The 13,531-nt window shown below is 45.2% G+C and overlaps 1 protein-coding gene across 5 annotated transcripts in view; it reads left to right on the forward strand.

Moving 5' to 3' along the window:
* ITPR1 (inositol 1,4,5-trisphosphate receptor type 1) overlaps positions 1-13,531 on the forward strand; it is a 318,999-nt gene that overhangs the window by 11,569 nt on the left and 293,899 nt on the right. For all 5 annotated transcript variants that reach the window (XM_027121458.1, XM_027121453.1, XM_027121455.1 and 2 more), the window contains exon 3: positions 13,164-13,271. In XM_027121458.1, coding sequence (XP_026977259.1) covers positions 13,180-13,271 — 92 coding nt within the window. In that variant the 5' untranslated portion in view covers positions 13,164-13,179. The remainder of the gene's footprint in view (positions 1-13,163; positions 13,272-13,531) is intronic.

The following is a 13,531-nucleotide window of genomic DNA, read 5'->3' on the forward strand; positions in this document are numbered from 1 at the left end:
GAGGGTGCTAGTGGCACCTAGTGAGTTGAGGCCAGGGATGCTGCTAAACATCCTACAGTGCACAGGAAGGGTCCCCCACAGCAAAGAATTTTCTGCCCCCCAGTGACCGTAACCCTGAGGCTGAGAAAGCCTAGAGTGTTTTTCCCAAACTTAGTGAGACTTTTCTCTATCTCTGAGGATATTAACCTAATGTGCTTTCTAAAATTATTTATTTATTTATTTATTTGTGGTTCAGACTATGGGGGCGCGGAGGGGAGTCTTCTTAGGTCGGGACTGACTTTAACTTTTTAACAAAACAAACACCCTCCCCATCCCTCCAAGCGTTGGTCTTGGTTCCTGGAGCCCTGTGGTCTGCAGGCTTTGGCCACCAATTGGTTTGTGTGACCTCCAAGAAGTCACTCAGAGGATGTTTGTTTGTTTCCACCTACAAAATGAGGACTTTTGGCTAAATGATCTCTCCCCACCAAATGTAAAGTGCTCTGACTGCCAACTTTGATGGGCTTCTCTTACGTTGGCCTTTAGGAGTAGGCCAGGAGCACGTGTCATACTGACATCTTTTCTGAGAAATAACTCTGTAGACCATGTACCTGTTTCAAGAGTAGCTTATTTAGCGGATGTGTTTGTGAAAAGGCAAGTAGTTTATCTCTGTGTGTGTGTGTGAGATGTCTAAAGGAGCAACAGTTTAAACCAGAGGATCGCTCCGAACTTCAGATTTACGATTATTATTTCTGAGATTGTAACAGAGGGCCCTGCTTAAAGTTGAAACTTCTGAATTGATGACTTTCTTTGCCACTGGCTGAAAACGAAAGCAGAATGCGATCTTCTGAGCTCCAGAGAGAAGTGCTTTGTGCAGTCAAATAAATTATCTCTTGATGGAGACGCACTGCATTTCTGAGGACAGTCTGATTACACTCTAGAGGAACCAGAAGGCAAGGAGGGGGCTGCACAGAGACGTGGATGGCAGTGGGGGTGGGAGCATCTAGCCGGGTGTCCGACTGCAAAACGTGCTGCTGCTCGTCCTCGTTTCACAACGAAGATGATATCGTCAAAGTGTCTTTGCTCAAAGGAAGTTCCAGAATTAACCGTGAGAGTCCCCAGTAAGCAGAGACGGTTAGAAAGAGAACCTTTTCTCCTTCTGTTGGCAGAGTCAACCATGAAAAGGATGGGTTTTCTCTCCCCCGTATTTACAGCCGTGTTACCATATATGTGCCTGGGCTAGGGCGTCTTACTGAGGCGTGTGCTTCTCTGGAGGGAGTGTCCTTGGCCTCCAGCCAGGACATTGATCAAATGCTGGCAGCTCTTCCTTTTCCTGGGCATACTCTTGTTTTCCCTCTAAAAGGCCTCATGGTTTTGCCTGGCTTTGCCCACCGGGGGCTGCTTGACCTAAAAGTGAAGTGATGCCATTTTGTGTTGGTGGCGGCTATGGTCCCCCCCGTGTGCCCCCCCCCAAGTCCCTGAGGTCTCTTGGACCTCCAGGCGCTTGTAAGTCTCTGTGCATAAGCCCGCTTCTTTGCAGCCTAACTTTAAAGGGTGCTTTATGATTTCATTCTTTTTAAACAGTCATTTTTAAAGCGAGCAGCAATAAAACCAGCGCTGAAAGACTTTGGCGAAAGCCCTTTGTTTTGTAGGGGCTGGAGGTGATGTGGATATGCCAAGAAAGAGCAGGAAAAGCTGATGGATTTCCATTGGCTACATTTTTCAGCAGAAGAATGACTTTCCAAGCGTACGGTGCTTTCAGGCCAAGTAGCAAAACTTGGGGTTCCATAGGTGTCGTGCAGTCATCTGTTCTTCACTTGGCGGTGCTTGGGTGGTTTGGGTCTTACTTGGGGAGAACACATTCTGTAGGAGTTGGTGTTGGCATGTTCAGGTCAACGCATGTCACAGTGTGTCCCTTGTCTGCGTTCATTGGGACTTGCTGGTTGATAGACTGATCTTCAACTGATCATAAGCCCGTAAGCCCTCAATACGAGTAGCTTATGAGAGTAAAAAAGAGAGCAGATCAGAAGGTAGAATAACAGCACACAGGAATGTTTCCTGTGTCTTGCCTCCTGTGTGCTAAGTCCGTTATTTCCTTTCTTTGTGTTTAATCCTCAACACAGCTTTATGAGGTAAACCCTCAGGATCAGTTTGAGGCCCAGAAAGAGTAAGTGACTTGGTCAAGGTTCCGAACTTCCCATCACAGTTATAATAAAAGCCATGCATTTTACCCTTGTGAAGTCCCACTGGCACAGGCTTCTCTTTTCTCTGACCTTGCCCAGTACTTTCCTCCTTTCCCCATGAACTCTCCCGACTTTGCACTGGTTTTCTGTTTCTTGAACTTGCCAAGCCCTTTTCTGCTGTAGGGCCTTTGTACTGGCTGTTTGCTCTGCCTAAAATGCCCTTCCACCTGATTTCTTTTGCATGACTGCCTCTGTCTTGACTTTCAGGTCTTATTTACATGTCTCAACTTGTTCCCTGACCAGCCATAACTGATGTGATTGGGTGACAGTTTTAATTCTCGGCATAGTACTTATCATTGTCTGACTTGATTGTTTTATCTTTTTTGTTTGTTTACTGTCTTCACTAGAATATGTGTATCATGAGAGCAGGGACCAGGACTGTCTTATTTGACCTACATCCTCAACACCTGGAGTAGGGGTAATATATAGTAGGTACTCAATGTGTCAAATAAAAAGGATTTAAGTTTCGAATCAAGGGGTCCTCTCTAAAGCCCTGGCTATTAAGTTGTATGGTTTGCATTTTAATCCTATTCTATTCAGTTTTTTATATTTATATGATATGAGTCCTAAGTACACGACCAGCCAGTGCCAGAGCAAATCTTGAAGAAAATTTGTAGCAGCAGTTTTTTCAAACCGTTGGGCCTCAAGAGCTCTTTACGTGCTTAAAAATTACTGAGGACCTCAAAGAACTTCTGTTGACATGAGTTATACCAATCTGTATTTATAATATTCAGAATGAACCCTGAGAAAATTAACACAGAAAATATAAGAAATAGACCTATTGCATATTAACACAGTAACATGTATTTTTAATAGACAATAACTATGTTTTCCAAAACAAAAACAATTCAGTGAGAAGAGTGGCATTGTTTTACATTTTTGAAAATTGCTTTGAGGTCTGGCTTAATAGAAGATAACTGGACTCACATACCTGCCTCTGCCTTGAGTCTCTTGTGACATCACATGTCTTGCAGCCTCTGGAAAATTCCACTGTACATGTATGACAGACTGAGTGAAAAGGCAAATGACACCTTGGTGTTCTTATGAAAATAGTTTTGACTTTGAAGATTCTCCAAAAGGGTCTTGGGAGCTCTCAGGGGTCCCAGGGGTACCATTAAGAGCCACTGGCTTATAGGATAGGTAGGTAATTTGGAAGCTTGCATGGTGGCATGGAACATTTGGGAGAGGAAAGCTTTCTGTTCGGAAATATATGCATGTTAATGCGTTTAAGCTGTTCTTGCAGAACAAAATTGCTTCGCAGCTAAAGCTCCTCCTGCATTGCAAAGGAACACTGAGAACTTGGAAGCCAATGGTACTTGTGTTCATCTTTTTCAGATGAGCAGGATTACACCAACCAGTCCAGGAGTTCTGCAGTGGGAGGGGTCATTAAAAAATGGTAAAGCGCAGGTTCCTCTCCTCTCCATGTCTGAAAACAGTCACTTCAATGCAACTTCCTTAATGGCTGTTACTCTACAACCCCTTACATTGGTGGTTCTTGCAGCCGTTGGCCTCGGATGAAGTTGTGTCCTGTGATAGAAATTAGATTGTCTCGAAGCATTATTTTCCTCGGGTTCTGTCACAACTAGTGTTAAAAGCATCAACGTGGAAGCTATTAGAAGTAGATGAGGGAAATTCCTGGCGGTCCAGTAGTTAGGACTCTGCACTTCCACTGCAGGGGGCATGGGTTCGATCCCTGGTTGGGGAACTAAGATCCCACATGCCTCGTGGCATGGCCAAAAAGAAAAGTAGATGAGGTATTCCATGTTAGTCAGTTTAAGTGTTTAAGTAGGGGAAATGAGTGCAAATCCAGGTCTCTGGGGAGTATTTTGCATGTGTCTTGGGTGATGTATACAATTGTCAAAATTAAAGTAAGTGGGCGGGAAAACATATGGGGCAGTTGGTCATCAGGAAGTGGGTGATGCACCAGGGGCAGGCATGACGGGGGTCTTCAGTGCCTGACACCAGGGCTTGGAAGGGCCGAATTTAAGAGGGCAGTGTCAGTGGGTTTCTTTTTGTCCCCTGATTACTGAAAGTCAGACTGTTCAGCCCTAAGGGCCAGGTGGCTTCATCTTAATGAAATTCAGGAGGCTTGTTTCTACATGTTAATAAAAATGTGTGAGTCTGTGGTTTTGGGGTCTATTCACTGCCATAAAGTAATGATTCTGATTTCTTCCCTTGTTTGTCCACCCTTGAGGATTAAGTGATACCTTAGTTAACTTCTTGGTTAATGAAAGTGTTCTAACTTGGTCTCATTTCAGGAGTTGCTAACTTTTAAATTCTGAATTGTGTGTAGGCGAAAGTTGAGGTTTTTTTTTTTAGAAAAACGAATATAATGCAATTAGTTAAGTATGTGCAGGAAAAATAGATGGGAAAAATGACAATCAGTGAGGTTCTGCCACAAAGCTTTTAGCAAAAAAAAAAAAAAAATTGGATTTCTTTCCTGTCTTGAGCTGTTTAAAATGAAATGAACATACTTCTTTTTTGATGAGGCTGTGCTTTAGCCTGTCTTCACACCCAAGTGGAAGAGGTTCTAAATATTGAATTATCATTCCTTTGAAGAGGTTTCCACCCTCCACCCCTGCCTTCCAGCAGGGGCCTCGTGTGATGTTAGAAGAAGGGAAAGTGGAGATGAAGTCTGGCTGTCTTGGGTATTTTGAATCTGGGGGCTGAGAAGCAGCCCTTGGATGACTTGTCCTACTGTCGGCCACTTAACGGGCCTGCAGAGGACTGAAACATTTCTGGGACCTTTGTTTATTTGAGTGTGTTTCCAGCAGTGCTGACAAAGTAAGAAGGATCTATCCAGTAGAAGAATCACAAGTTATGGACAGAAGTGAGTGAAGACTTTGAAGGAAGAAAAGGGAACGTCTTCATTTCAGTCTCACTTGAAAATAAAAAAGTGAGCCCTTAGTAAGGGCCAGGTTCTGGGCTGAGCACTTTGTGTGGATTATCTGGTTCTCCCCTCATGATGACCCTGCGAGATAGGAAGGGTGTTCACTGCACCTTTTTTTTTTTTTTTTTCTTTTGCGGTACGCGGGCCTCTCACTGCTGTGGCCTCTCCCGTTGCGGAGCACAGGCTCCGGACGCGCAGGCTCAGCGGCCATGGCTCACGGGACCAGCCGCTCCGTGGCATGTGGGATCTTCCCGGACCGAGGCACGAACCCGTGTCCCCTGCATCAGTAGGCGGACTCTCAACCACTGCGCCACCAGGGAAGCCCCCACCCCACCTTTTTTTACATGCACGAGGGAGTTGAAATTCAGAAGTTATGTAAATTGCTTAAGAACACACAGCAGGGCTTCCGTGGTGGCACAGTGGTTGAGAATCTGCCTGCTAATGCAGGGGACACGGGTTCGAGCCCTGGTCTGGGAGGATCCCACATGCCGCGGAGCAACTAGGCCTGTGAGCCACAACTACTGAGCCTGCGCGTCTGGAGCCTGTGCTCCGCAACAAGAGAGGCCGCGATAGTGAGAGGCCCGCGCACCGCGATGAAGAGTGGCACCCGCTTGCCACAACTAGAGAAAGCCCTCGCACAGAAACGAAGACCCAACACAGCAAAAATAAAGAAATAAATTAATAAACTCCTACCCCCAACATCTTCTTAAAAAAAACAAAAAACACACAGCAGCTAACTGATGATGCTGAGATTTGAATCCAGGTGTTCTGAGTCAATGTTTCTAGCCTTTCTGGACATATTAAGGGATGGTCAGTGGGAGAGGGGTACTTCTTTTCAGGGATGGAAGTTAGATATTTTGTTTCTGGCTCTCCAGATTTCTTATAGAAATCTGTTGAAAAGGGCCAGCAGGCCTGTATTCTCCATTCTTGATCCAACAGTATGAACTTGGCTTTAATTAGTTTTAGGAAAACAATCCCCTAAAAACCAGTGTAATTTCTTTTAGGCAGCAGACAAATTGATACTGTAGTATGTTGAACCCAAGTTCGACTGCTTGCCGTGTCCCAGGCACTGTACTAGGGACTGGGAGGCAGTGGGGAAGAATAATTTTGCTGTTCTTACTCTCATGGACTCACAGTCTAATGGTGAAGACAGGTAAACAAGCAACCAAGTGAACAGGTGATTTTAGGACAGTGGTAGTGGGCCCAGATGGGGTAATTGGGGTGCTATATAGAGAAACGTATTGCCAACATATAACCCAGATTTGGGGAGTCCGAGAGGGCCTCCCAGAGGCAGTGACATCAAACTGGGACTGTAAAGGTGACTGGGAGTTAGCCACAGTGGGTGGTGGGGAGGCGAGGGGAGGAGTGTCAGGCAGCAGGAACGGCATATGCCAAGGCCTGGGGAACAGGGAGGCATACAGCATGTTGGGGAATCTGGAAGAGTTCATCATGGCTGGAGTGTAAAAGCAGTGTGGAGAGTACAGAGAGATGAGGAAGGAGAGGTAGATGGGGACCAGATTATGGAGAGCCCTGAAGAGATTTGGGAAGGTTTTAAGTAGAGGAATGACATGGTCTGGTTTATGCTTCTAGAAGGTCATACTGGCTGTGCGTGTAGAATAGATGCAGGGAGAAAGACAGGTTCAGAGAGATGAATAGGAAGGGTTTATGGAGCCCACTTGAGAAATGGTAATGGCTGCAATTGGGTGGGGGAAGAGGAGTTCAAAAGAATTGGGGGAGTCAAGAAATATATTAAAGCTTAAACTCTGTAAGATTTGATGCCCATTAAACTTCTTCATTCATATATTTGACATACTAAGCACCTACCATGTGGTAGGCACTGGTGATGGGAATGCAGTGGGTATGCAAAACAGATCCCAGACAGATCTGGGATTTAAGTAGGGCAAGGGATGAGATAGGGATGCGTGTGTTCTAGGCCCAAGGGAACAGCATGGGCAAAGGCCCTGTGACAGGGAAAAGGAGAGAGGGGAGACAGGAGATGTCACCAAACTCTGTGGAGGTAGATGATGTGAGTATGGAGGAGGAGAAGAGGGTTGGGCAGACAGGTGAGTTCTTTTTGGTACATTGAGATGCTGTGGGCATTTAGGAGCTGAATCCCAGTAGCTCTTGGCCATGAGACAGATTTGGGAATCCTCATCCTGGAGAAACCACTGGAGCCAGCAGAGTGGACAAGATGACCAGGCAGGTACAGAAAAGGCAAAGAGCAGCACAGATTCTGTGACCACGGATTTGGAAGGCCACCACCTCTGGTTTCTCTTCTCCAAGGAGATCTCTGAATTGGTGCATTTTTTTTTCAGGCTTTACAGTGTTCTTTATATTTGTGGAAAGCTTGGTATGTCTGCTTTTCTGTGAACTCACATTGATTTTTTTAATTGAAATATGATTCACATACAAAAAATGATAACCCTTTTAAAGTATACAATTCAGTAGGACTTCCCTGGCAGTCCAGTGGTTAAGACTCCGTGCTTCCACTGCAGGGGGCACGGGTTTGATCCCCGGTCTGGGAACTAAGATCCCACATGCCATGTGGCACGGCCAAGGGAAACAAAAAGTATACAATTCAATGCTTTTGAGTATTGAATTGGTGCATTTTTATTCCCACCTTGCTTACCAATAGAATCCGACATCCCTTTTCTTTATAGTTTGCTCAGGGAACAGTTTCAGAGGACAGTGAATTGAAGCTGGGCCAGCGGGTGATGTGAGGCTCAGCAAAGCCACCACGGCTCCATCTGCCTGAGGATGTCACAGAGGCAGTAGTAATCCACCTTTCTCCACCGTGGTCGAGCCTCCCTGGGGGAATCCTGTTTTAGAAGGTGCATCAGCTGGTTAGAGCAGTGGTAGGAGGCGGAGGTGGTCTAGAGATGGCTTCTGTAGATTGCATGATTTACTTCCTGCCGAGTACTTTGGTGGGTGCTTTATAAACACAATCGTATTGAACCCCTGACCACCTGCTGAGGGAGGTACTCTTACTATCCCCCTTTTATAGATGGGAAAAGCGAGGCTTAGGGAAGTTACGCATTTGGCCTGAAGCCGTGCAGTGATGAGCTGGCAGAGCTGGGGTTGGAACCCTGGCTCTTGAGGCCAGGTGCTGTCAGGAACAGGGGAGGATGCTGATGCTTTGCCATCAGAAGCCATGTCTTAAGGAGAAATCAGGTAGGGAGCATTCACGTATTCAGAGGTCTTTGAGCATCAGAAGACAGATCAATAGCAAAAATTCTGGGAGGCGTTTGTCCTTGTGTCGGGGGGGGGACAAGGGCAGGAGTGTCTTCTGACTAGGCTGTTGGAACCTAGGGTAGACCTCATTGCCAGGTGTTCAAGCAGAAGCGCAGACTATACCTAGGTGAGATGGGGGGTGGGGTGGGACGGGGGGAGTTCTACTATTGGGCAAGAGATGGAATTACAGGCTTTGCAGGGTTGCTTCTGCCATTTATTCCAGAATGTTCTGTGGTTGGGAGTTGAGTATAATTCTGCATTGTTCAGCTTTTTCTCAAGGGGTGAATTAGGGAGGATAATTATCTTCCCTAAAGTGAAATGTATCATCATGGGTCATACAGGAGTTCATTTGTTGATACCCAGCTGACTTTTTATGCAGGGGATCCTTTCCTGTGCTGAGTTTAAATTTTTAAAAAATTTATTAATTTTCCAGTTTTACTGAGATACTTGACATATAATATTGTATAAGTTTAAGGTGTACAACATAATGATATATGTATATTTTGCGAAATGATTACCACAATAAGTCTAGTTAATATCTGTCTCCATACATAGTTAAAAATTTTTTCCTTGTGGTAAGAACTTTTAAGATCTATTCTCTTAGCAACTTTCAAATGTACAATACACTATTGTTAACTGTAGTTGTCATGGTGTACATTATATGCCCAGAACTTACATAATGAACAGAGAAAGTTTAATATAAAGAATTCTTTTTATTTATTTATTTATTTTTTTGCGGTATGCGGGCCTCTCACTGTTGTGGCCTCTCCCATTGCGGAGCGCAGGCTCAGGGGCCATGGCTCACGGGCCCAGCTGCTCCGCGGCATGTGGGATCCTCCCGGACCGGGTCACGAACCCATGTCCCCTGCATCAGCAGGTGGACTCTCGACCACTGCGCCACCAGGGAAGCCCCTTTTTATTTTTTAAATTGAGGTATAGTAAATTTATAATATTATATAAGTTTCATTTATACAATATAGTGATTCATAATTTTGAAGCCCAAGAATCATCCAGAATTCCACCTCACCTCATTAAAAAAATAATGAAAAATAGCTAGCATTGAGCAGTGAAAGTCCGCCAGCCCCTGTACTGGGCACTTTGCATGTACCATTTCATCTATTCCTCAACTCCTTGAAGTACATATTATCCCCATTTTACAGATGGGGAAAGGAAAGCAGAGAGGTTTAAGTGCCCTGGATGACAGTGGTGGACTAAAAATAATAGTTAGTAGGCCAAGAGACAGTTGGAGCTCTGGAGCTGACCACCTGGGCTTGTTTTCATAGATGTCTGGTGACCAATTCAGAGTTTGTTAGCAAAGAGCCCTAGGTGTCCATATAGTGTTTGATGTACCAGGGTCATGCAGCTGAACTGCAGGTTGGCCCTGGCTCTGTTTTTCCCTTAGGTGATCCCCAGCCACTGTGTGAGTGACACAGGAGCCCTGGGTACAGCTGTGAAGAGTTTGCAGGCACAAGTGGTCCAGGATCAGATAAAGAGGCAGGCTCTCCCACCCTGCTTCTAAACAACAGGAAGTCTTCCATAAGATTGCTCCCAGGCCATGGCACCGGCTGACTTTCCACCTCCTCCCCTCCAGGCCCCAGAGGCCTGTTCTGTTGACTATCGTGGCCTTTGTTTTTACTTCCAGGACATCAGTGATGATTGCACCAGAACCTCTCCTCCCCCCCCCCCCTCCTCCCCCTCCTCCCCCTCCTCCCCCTCCTCCTCCTCCTCCTCCTCCCTTTCCTCCCCCTCCCTCGCCCTTCTCCTCTCCCTCCACTTGACTAATGGTAGGTGACGGGAAACCTCCAAAGATTTCCAGCCAGACCAGGGAGGCTCTGCCTGGTCCTTTGTGACGGTACTTATTGTTTGAGACCCTGGGGAAGAATCTGTCCCTGCCCTCGCCTCCCCTCCGCCCCCGGCCTTTTTTAAATTGGGACCCCTGGCAGATTGCTCAGTAGAGGATCATTAACTGTGTGGATGTATTGGCCTGCGTTTTCTGGGGGAAATGTAAAGTATGCCTAAAGTTTATTAGTTCAACTATCTACTTAATAAGCATGTTGATGAGGAAGAAGATACTTAAATTTTTTCCCTATCAAAATATTATGTGGCGATGGTAGAAAAATTAGGAAATACCAAAGTAGAAAAATGAGCAAATAGAATTGTGCACATAAAAGAAAATCAGTTCTCCATAGTCTTGTCACCCAAAGAATAAGAATGGTTAACATTTTAATCCATGTTCCAGGTATCACCATTGAACAGTTCTGTTTACCAGTCATGTAGACCAGGCTTATAACCTGGGCCTTCCTGCTTGTTAATTATGTGTGGCTTGGCCATCTTAACCTCTTTGTAGCTCAGTTTCCCAACAGCAAAATGGGAATAATGGTAGCGCCTGCCTCATGCTGTGGTCCTGAGGATTTGAGAACATTTGTAAAGCTCTCAGTACAATGGTGGGCATGATAATGCTTGCCAAATGCTAGCCATTATTATTGGAAACGGTCGTAATGCAGAACCTTGCTGCACGAGTGTGGTCCAGACATCTACTGCAATTATCAACTGCAGGCAACGTTGAGTATGTCATGCTTTGTCATTCCAGAACACTGAATTTTGTCCACTTCTTCCCATTAAGGGCCTGAAACTTTTAGTAAGGTGACCAGGTGGTGCTGAAAGTTCAGTGAATAACAGTCATACTCCTATTTCCTGGCCTGGTCTCCACTGGGGCCAAATACTCATTCAAAGGCCAAGCCCGAAAGGAGAGTCAGTCACAGCAGACAAGGCCCCTTGCCCTCTTGCCTGAGCACGTACCTGCTCTCCTGCGTTCAGCAACTTCCCAGTGTCCTTCTGGGAGGTCGAAGTGTGCAGACACAAATTTGGTCTGACTCAAAATTCAAACAGAACTTGTTTCCCAGTAATCAGTTCCAGAAGTACACTGACTTCCTGACCCTTTATGATGAAACTTTTATATATAAGCACATAAGGGAAATATTAATGCCCCTTAGTGGTTTTCATTTGTGCAGCTTTGGGGGATGTTGTTTAAAACATTGGTTTGCCTTTAGGTATAAAATATCCAGTTAGGAAGAAATGACAGGATGATAGCCTCGATTCTGGAGAGGGGGACTTGGCAATCTGTCCCTCTTGCATGTTGTCTGTCTTTCCCCAAGGTCCAGAGATGCTGGCTCTTCTGTTTGAGAGTTTGTGTTCTCAGCTGCTGTCTCTCTTTATACATAAGTTCAAGGCAGTGCTCTTTATCTCTCTTGTAACATCTTGGTTGTTGGGGGGATACATGAGTTTTTCCTTGCTGTTTGTCAGAAGCAGTGAACTGAGGTTCTTTAATGGTTTGTTTTCTTACCTGCCGCTCCTGCTAAGGTAGGAGAAATGCTTCCTGAGGTTTCCTGCTCATCATTGCTGCATAATAATTCTGAAAAGAAAACTTGGCACCCAGAAAGCAATTTCAGGAGAGTATGCTTTTCCACGCCCTTACAACTCTTGTGGCTTTGCGGGAGGAATGCTTTCTGGCAAGGAATCTTGAGTAAAGAGATGGGCAAAGATGTTTAAGGGGATCTGGGTTTGGAGGAGAGGTCTGGGGAAGACCTAGGTGACCCTGAACGTTTACACACCAGGTGCCTGAGGAAATGATGGGGAGGTACTGCGGTCCGCACCAGCACACACTCTTCCCACAAAACTGAGATTGTTTCTTTTTTTTTTTTTTTTTTTTTTGTGGTACACGGCCCTCTCACTGTTGTGGCCTCTCCCGTTGTGGAGCACAGGCTCCGGACGTGCAGGCTCAGTGGCCATGGCTCACGGGCCCAGCCGCTCTGCGGCATGTGGGATCCTCCTGGAGCGGGGCACGAACCCGTGTCCCTTGCATCGGCAGGCGGGCTCTCAGCCACTGTGCCACTAGGGAAGCCCCTGAGATTGTTTCTTAGATGTCAATTTAGTTTTTTACAATTGGCTCCCACTCCTCAATATTTCTTGCTCTGATGAAAGCTGTTTCTATGAGTCATGTCAATATTTTCTTTGATATTTGTGTGTGTGTGTGTGTGTGTCTACTAGGCTGTGTAGAGATTTCCTGAATTTAAGAGCATTTTCTAGGACTGCCCCTTAACTAGCTGTGTGTGTTCCTGACCAAGGTTCTTAAGCGACCTCAACCTTACTCTTCTTAATTGCATTGGGAAGGGTTTGGACCAGGTGCTAAGATTCTTTCTCCCTCTGCAAGTGTTTCTTGGTGAAGTATGAGAAGGAAGGACCCTGGAATAGCATTTGGGTGAAGTGTGTAGGTTGTTGAATTCTTAAAAGGCTGCCAGAGCTTTGTGGTATTTATTACTAGGTTTCCTCTTATTAATTTCATTTTGTTGCTTTGGCACCTCAGCCCAGGCACTACTGGACCCAAGTTTTATACCAGGTGTTTCCTTCTGACTGAACATTCCCTGAGGCAGATTAAATATGTTAATGTTTCATAAGTCAGACTTTCCAGCTCCTCAGCACTGCAGCGTTCTTGGCTGACTTCCTGCTCTCTTAATATTCACTATTTATTATCGAGGGTCTTCAACTTGGAGAATTGGATCCAGGCATGGTTTTGTTAGAAACAAGCATTACTGTGGTTGGAATATCCTGAAATTAAAGAATATGTGGGAAAAATGTGGTTGCAGATGTCCTGCTTGGCTCAGTGAATTGCCTGCCTATCACACTCCCATTTAAATTTGACTTTTAAGTAGGCCGCTTTGGAAAATTGAGCGAAACCAATTTCCAGTGACTTTCCCACCCCCCCACCCCCCCACCCCCGAGCATTTCTTTCCTTCTAATAATGTTGCATATTTTACTTTGTCTAGGATTCTCAAGAAAGCCATGTCTGACAAGATGTCTAGTTTCCTTCATATCGGAGACATTTGTTCTCTGTATGCCGAGGGATCGACCAATGGATTTATTAGCACCTTGGGGTAAGAGCACTTGGTTTCTTGTGTGGCAGGATTTGTTTAAGACATCATAACATCAGCTTAAAAACTGATTTTTCTAGGACAAGAATGTTTCCATTTTACTGGCTTTTCCAGCAGTGGTTGGAATCATGAATATCAAATCTCACGTTAACCAACTATAACATCTTACACAAAAGTACTGTTTTCTTGTCAGTTCTGCAAGAGTGAAACATCATTAGTTAGGACTCTGTTAATTCAGAATTTATTATAATTTCCTCTTTTTT

Source organism: Aethalodelphis obliquidens, unplaced genomic scaffold, assembly GCF_003676395.1.
Source record: "Aethalodelphis obliquidens isolate GAN/ISIS:26980383/991018 unplaced genomic scaffold, ASM367639v1 scaffold22, whole genome shotgun sequence".
Taxonomy (NCBI): Eukaryota; Metazoa; Chordata; class Mammalia; order Artiodactyla; family Delphinidae; genus Aethalodelphis; species Aethalodelphis obliquidens.